Here is a 7672-nt window from a genome sequence, read left to right as displayed (position 1 = left end):
AGGTAGATTGAAAACTTGCCATTTTCTTTAATGGTTTTTAATACCTGCATCATTACACCCAGTATTACAGGTGTATTATCAAAGACATTAAATAAGGGCTAAAACAGCCAAAACTAAGTATTACCACTTTCCAATCAATGTTTTCAAGCCTTGAATCTTAAAGACTATTGGCAATGGGTTGTCCATGCACTCGAATTCTGGCCTATGTGCTGACTAGAAAGCAGTGCTGGACAAACATGATAACGCCTTATTTTTAGTGCCAGAATAGAATTAGACTTCAGTGGCTGGAGAAACATGCTAGGTATGTGTGCCCAAAATCCTTAGAGAACTGAAGGGATTGCAGTATGGCCATCCCCCTCTGGGGCTGCTTTCTCATTTTCTCTGGCAAGCATATATACCCTACAGCAAACTTAAAAATATCTGTAGAATGTTTTCAGGTTCTATTCATACCAAAGCACTTTTAAAGAATAAAGAACACAGTTAAGGTAGAACCTAGCATTTTATTTAGATCTTCATTAAACTGTTGGAATTGAGAACCAGACATACGTAATAAACCTCCAAAAATAGATCCTGAAAGGCACTTTCTGCTTAGGGCAAGCAGTCATGGAATAAGCATGTAAACAAGCTGGCTTCTCTGTACCACACCAGCCAAGTCAGCTTTCTCCATGGCCAGCTGCACCAGCTCTGCCCTCCCTTCTGTTAACACCAGCCAGACCCCCTGTAGGACTAACCCAAGGTTTTTCTGTAGGACACCTTGGCCTACCTGGGAATGCTGGAAACATGTTGTTAAAGGAATCATGGTGTTGAGAGAAAGAAAAAAATCTTTTAAAAGCTGCCATCTGAGGTGATGGCTTCTCTGTACTTACGCCATACCCCAGAATACAATAAATAAGCAATTAGAAAATGTTCAAGTATGAAGGGATTTCCTCCTCCCCGCCAAAAGCACTGCTCTCTGAAGGAAGCTGGTTTCTCTGTAGCTACACCAGCTGTTCAGAAAGCTCATTGGACCTGGTTTTGAAAATAAAACAAAAGTTAAAACCCTGGGAGGAGTTATTGTGCAGTGTGGCGTACTCGGTCTTTCTTATAAAGAAAAAAAAAGTTATCTGGTACCAAAGTGTGCAACCTACAGACCCTCAGGTACTGCCCTGTGACTTCTCTGTATGACATCACAGGGTGCCAAGTGCCTGTTTTTCTAGAGCTAGGAGTTGGTAAGGTTTGGCTAGTGCTGAAACCATGCATAGGATTGGTTTACTAAATAAAAACCTTATTACGTACGTCCTCCAAAAGACAGCTGAGAGTGGAGAGATTTTGATTTGGTGCTGTTAGAAGTGGCAATTAAAGAGCATAAGCACCAGGGAGATGGTTTAATGGTAACTGCCTTTCCTTTTTTTTTTTTTTTTTTTTTAATGTCAGGCTAGAGCTCCAACTGGGAACTTGCTTTACATGCAAGATTGATTGGATAAGGAACACTCCCTGACAAACCTACATAATTAGAAATGGATCAAGTTACAGGGAGGATAAGGGGAAGGCTTCACATTCATAATAAGAGCTCAAGACATTACAAATTCATGCTGACAGGGCTGTGGCATTGCCAGACAGAGGCTATAGTGGAACTACAGATACTTTACGTGCACGTTACAAGGACATCTCCAGCATCTGGTGGGAAAGTCAATGCATTTAAGACTTTGGAGGGTTGGGTCGATAGGGCACAAAGGTTAAATTTCAAAGCATTATTTACTACAGTGTAGTTTGTTTCTAGGCAGTTACATGGATGACCTATGCTCACTAAATTCATTATAATGGTGAACAAAACACCTAGGGACAGAATAGCAAGCCCAACTTACAGTCCCCCACAAAAGCTAAAATTCATGTCATTGACTATAGAGTGACTGCAACTGATCAGGAGCTGAAAGAGGACAGGAAAATTTAGGAAGAAGGGCCCTTTCCCTCAGAGCTTGAAGGCTTCTCTGTAGCCTACGCCAACAAGTCTGGGGAAAAAAGGCTAACACTTTCAATATTTAAGCTTTTTGGGCACTTCCCATGGGAAGCTGTCCCTACCAAAGTGGCCATAGGCTGCAGTCCTCTGATAAATTGGCTTCTTCAGATCCAGATCCCTGGAATATACAAGTCCGTAACTTAATATGTAGTATTCAATTAAAATAAAGCAAAACAATCAGCAAGACTCATTTTTCAAGAGCTCTGGCAAATGAGTTCAGTTCTCTGGGGTATGCTAGGAAAAAAGTTTGCGGCAGAAGTGTTTGTTACTTCTCTGGTGTCCAACTCCTTGTACAGTCCTTATTAGTAACTATGGATCTTGTTTTTCCATCCCTGGCTCAACAAATATGAAAACTTGTCATTATTCTCGGAAATTCCAATTGTCAAAAGCTCATCTGAGATCACAGAATACTTACCAAGGTCCCACTGCCCACACCCTACCATAGTTATTTTCTTTCCGATAGTCTTGTACATCCCATTTATATACATTGATTTCTTAATGCAAACATCCTTAAGTAAGATGAGCGAAAAGCTCAGTATCATATAGAGAGGGCTATCTAGGGTAATTGATCTAAGCCATAGAGAACTAAGATTTTAGTTCTCACAAATAACTTAGGCCTTCGCTAAAGGCAACTTAAAACATCAGCATGTTCTAGGTAGAAAAGTCTCCCTTCATATCTTTACTCCCTCAGGTTTAAGCAGTACATGTAGGCACCCACACCCTCACTATTTTTTACTAGCAATAGGCTTTACCGTCTTTACCTGACAATGACCCCAGGACGGAGATCAAAGTTCTTCTTCACAATTTCTAATAGCTCTCTCTCACTCTTCTGAGAGGTACCATAATGGAAAATGGAGATAGACAATGGATGAGAAACTCCAATAGCATAAGAGACCTAAAAAAAGGAATCAAATGTAAGAGTCAGTAATCAACATTACTCATGTAATACACTGGTATAAAAACAGTCAAGAAAATCAATACAAATTCCCTCCCATTGAAATGCTTTTGTTAATTACTCCAATTATAGGAAAGAGTATATACCTGAACAAGAACCCTCCTGCACAGACCTCCTTTAACAAGGGATTTTGCTACCCAACGAGCAGCATAAGCAGCTGATCGGTCCACCTTGGTATAATCCTTTCCCGAAAAGGCACCTCCTCCATGAGCTCCCCAACCACCGTAAGTGTCCACAATGATTTTCCGGCCAGTCAAACCAGCATCACCCTGAAAATACAGGACTTAAGTCAATTCATACCTAATTCTTTCAAAAACAAAACAAAACACCAAACTGGTTCTAAATTAAGTTGCCATATGTAGGCTTCAGGGAGCCCAGAAAGGATTAACAGTAGCCAAAACCCTACAGGTAACCAACAAAGATCCCAAAAAGGACACTGAATTGACGTTACCTGAGGCCCACCAATAACAAATCTGCCACTTGGCTGTAAGTGGTAAATTGTATCTTCATCAAGATATTTTGCAGGAACAACGGCTTTGATGACTTTCTCCTTTAGGGCATCTCTCATCTCATCAAGACAAACTTCTTCATCATGCTGAACTGATATAACAATTGTGTGGACTCTGATAGGAAGCACAGCACCTCGATCCTGCATATACTGCACAGTCACCTTGAAGGCAATACAGGTCATTAGGACACCAGCTACCAAACTGCCTTGTTACTTTGGTTCTTTAGCACAAGTTACAATAAGAAGAAACAAATACTGTCCTTTTTCAGTTAGCTATAATTAAGCTTTATGGGTTTTCTACGCTAAAGCAATATGTGACACCTTTATGATCATCACTTACTTGAGTTTTAGAATCTGGGCGTAACCAAGGCAAAGTGCCATTGCGGCGTAGTTCAGCCAGTTTGGCATTAAGCTTATGTGCTAAGACAATGGTTAAAGGCATACATTCCTCGGTTTCATCAGTGGCATAACCAAACATCAAGCCCTAAAAAAGGAAAAGTCAAAATTTGATTATCACAAGCTTTAGAATTTAATGTTAGAAGAGCTACAAAGAGCCTCTACCAAAATACCTGGTCTCCTGCACCAATGTCTTCCTCATTCCGGTCAAGATGAACACCTTGAGCAATATCTGGTGACTGTTGCTCCAAGGCTACCAGCACATTACAAGTCTTATAGTCAAATCCTATAAATGAAAACCACAATGTTTTGTTCAGAATAAGGTCACAGGAATATCTTCTATTAACAAAAGGCTAAGAGTGGGACCAGCAGTTATCGTAATGGCTATGTCTCTGGACTCCCACATAGTCGACCACGGTTCATGTCCCAGACCCAGTGGCTTAAAACTCACACCGGGTGCATGTGCGTGTGTGCCCGTGCGTGTGTGCCCAAGATCTCGAGAGGAGAATGGAGAAGGGACTGTAGCGTGGCCACCACCCCTGGGGGGGTGATTTCTCACTTTCTGTCTCTGTCTGGCGAGCACACGCGCCCTATAGCAAAAACCTCCTCAAAACAAAACAAAACAAAAAGAAAAACAAAAGGCTAAGAGTGAAATATAGTAAAAACTATGCAACTGGGATTAAGGATTAGGAACATTCTGGAAGTTTCTTTAACCCCTACTAATAACTGTATCAGAAAAATAAGGCACTTAGAAAAGTAAAATAATTCCAGTCAGTGGCATGGTAGTTAAGGCATCTGGATCCCACATGGACAACTTTGGGCTTCCCAGATGTGTATATGTACATGCCCAAATCCCAAAGAGCCTGGAGAAGAGATTGCAGCATGGCCATCCCCCTTGGGGAGTGATTTCTTACCTTCCCTCTATCTCGTACATGCATCCTATAGTAAAAACTAAAACTAAAAAAATACTTTTTTTAAAAACAGGGATTATTGTTATAGGACGTGTGTGCTTGCCAGAGAGACAAAAAGAATCACCCCACAGTGGGGGATCACAACCCCTTCTCCTCTTGGATTTTGGGCAGGCACACATCCTGGTCACCAAGTTTTAAGCGGCCAGGTCCAGGCTGCAAACTGTGGTCAACTACATGGGAGTTCAATGACATAACCATTGTCCATCTGCTGGGCACACCTTTTTTTTTTTTTTTTTTTTAAAGTAAAATAATTAAAACAAACCTTTAGAAGAATCATCATATCCAATGTGTTTAATAGCTTCACGAACCACTTTCTGGTAGTCAACAGCAGCTCTGGATGTGATTTCCCCAGCGAGAAGAATCATTCCAGTTTTAGCAACAGTTTCTAGTAAAAGAGAAGTTCATACTCAAAACTTCCTTTTACAAAATAACTTTATGTTATCAGTCCATTAAGCCCATATTCTGAACCTACCACAAGCCACTTTGGCATCAGGATCCTGTTGAAGGTGGGCATCAAGTACAGCATCACTAATCTGGTCACAAATTTTATCTGAAAGAGAGAATTTCCTGGCTCAATTTCTTTAACTTACTGTTGTTTTTTTTTAAAGAATTATTTTATTTATTACTATTATTATTATTTTCTAGTTTGATCAGAAAGAGAAAGGGAGAGGCAGAGAAAGTAAGAAAGTAAGCCACCAGACCAGGTCCAGGACTTGAACCGCAGTTGGTCATGTGGGAGTCCAGTAACTTTAACCACCACACCACCTGCTGGCCCCCTTAACTTACTGTTAATGTAAACATGCCATACCCCCATCTTCCTATAAATTAACCATAAAAACTCTGGAAGGTTTTATTTTTAATTTTTCTAATGTGGTAAAATAGATGTGACAAAATTTACCAATTTAACCACTTTGAAGTGGCATAAAATATGATCTTAGTTCCTGAATGATTAAAGAACTACTTTACCAGAAGCCACCTGCCTGAATAAATACTAGATACAGTGCTGCATGTTACTTGAAAATCTGACACCAGGATCTTAATATAGTTGCATAAGCCAGCAGAACACCCAGTATATTTAATACATCTTAGCCCACAACGATGTATTCACTTTACACCTTACTTCAAGGACTTCAGTCCCAGCTCTAAAAGTATTGAGTATTTGCAAAACATTTCCAGGCAAAACATTTCCCACTGTTAAAAAGAACATCCACAAAACTGAGATTAATCAGATAAAGGAGTGGTATCTTTAAAACCATGAGCATAAGGTAAAAAACACCTAGCTTTACAGTTTTACTTTTCAAAACTAAACTATGACATTTTGTCCCCAAACTTAAAGTTTGCATTACAATCTAACCAATTAGAAGAGTAAATGGGCAGTCTGTCTTACCCATTTCTTAACAGCATTTCCCCTACAACAGGCAATAATTCAATTTCAGAAGTGTACCTAAGTTCTGTGCACCTGGCGGGGGGTCTGGGAATACTAAGGCCACAAGTAAACCAGTCTTTTTAACCTTAAGGAACACCAATCAGTGCAACAGGAAAATTATACTTGATCTTAACCAAAAGGCTAAGAATGACAGAATTAATCCAAGGATGAAAAGGAAGGGCACTTTGTGAACAAAAGGAATTTTAACAGTAAATTATCTGGTTTTGTTAGCAGTTGTCCAGAACAAGTGCTCAGCAGATTGGGTAATGCCCAAATGTATTCTTAATCAGTACTGTGTCATCTATTATTGGGAAGGGTGAGGAACAAATAAATAGCCCTGAAATATCACTTTCCTGAATTTTCTATAACCATCCAAGAAAAATGTGTAATGCAGCCAAGCCAGAAGCCCAAGAATCTACAAACTGTCATGAAATTTAAAAAGCTCTTGATTTAAATGACACACACCTAACCAATCAGAAGAGTGAAAGGACTTCAAGCTCTCACACCAAGGAGGGTGTGCAAACCAGAAAGAAAAACTAAAAACCAAATTACAGCAGTCGCCTGACCATGAGCACTCAGGATCTTGGATTTGTCCTCTCTTACCACTAGGTTGGCTTGTGGGATACACCAGTGGACAGTGGCCCAGGGAAAAATGAACCCTTAAGCCATCAGACTAGGTAGCTACTTCCCCCAAGGACAAGAAACAGCCTAAAAAGCAAAATACTGATCTGTGCTAAGTGATGTGTCCATGCTGATTGTGGAAGTTCCTGGAAATTGCTTCACTCCTTCACGTGTCAACTGATCCCCATAATGGCGGTTCAGTGGACAAAGCCCTGAGAGGCAAACGTGAAGTAAAAACCTTGCATGACAGTAAGCAGCAGAGACTGAAAGGAAACAATGCGACAGCAGTTTAACGTTTATTCCTTGTTTCCGATCCTTTTCACACACGGTCCAAATAAGGGCTGCCTTCTCCAGCACGCGCTATATTTAGTTGGAGGCTGTCACCTTGAAGGCAAGGCCATATTCCGCCTAAGGACACGCCGTATTCTTCGGTGTGCTGTGAAGACCTGAGCCTTGGAGATAATGGAGACCGCCCTAGGCACGAGCCCACCACCCTTCAAAGCGAGGCTCCGGCAGCCGGGGCGGCCGACAGCTCCCCCTCGCCCAGATGCCACATGCGGCAAACACGTGGTTGCCGCTGCAATGCGGGGCGCGCGTCCCCGAGGGCCGGACGCGAGCACGCGGGGCGGGTCACCCACTCGCGATTCTTCAGACGGCAGGGCCGAGAAGAGGGAATCGTGCCCTCCCCGGGCAGAACACAGCTGCCTCGGCCCCCGCCCTTCTCGTTTTCTGGAATCTTCCGCATGCCGGGGCGCGCGGCCGGATGGGAGGGAAGAAGGGGGAGGGGAGCGGCGGGGCC

At 41.8% G+C, this 7672-nt stretch overlaps 1 protein-coding gene across 1 annotated transcript; it reads right to left on the bottom strand.

The window, feature by feature from the left end:
* Positions 1-482: 482 nt before the first annotated feature.
* On the bottom strand, positions 483-5376 carry MAT2A (methionine adenosyltransferase 2A; the record flags this gene model as incomplete). The annotated part of the gene is given in 8 exon segments (XM_014588035.2): positions 483-2114; positions 2758-2891; positions 3038-3220; positions 3403-3621; positions 3800-3943; positions 4029-4141; positions 5089-5211; positions 5299-5376. Coding segments are annotated over 8 exon segments (1097 nt in total), but the record flags the coding sequence as incomplete, so codon positions are not given.
* Positions 5377-7672: the final 2296 nt, after the last annotated feature.

This window comes from Tupaia chinensis, unplaced genomic scaffold (genome assembly GCF_000334495.1).
Source record: "Tupaia chinensis unplaced genomic scaffold, TupChi_1.0 Scaffold000253_1, whole genome shotgun sequence".
NCBI lineage: Eukaryota > Metazoa > Chordata > Mammalia > Scandentia > Tupaiidae > Tupaia > Tupaia belangeri.
Note: the sequence above shows the minus strand (reverse complement) of the source record. Positions and strands in the feature narration are given on the sequence as shown.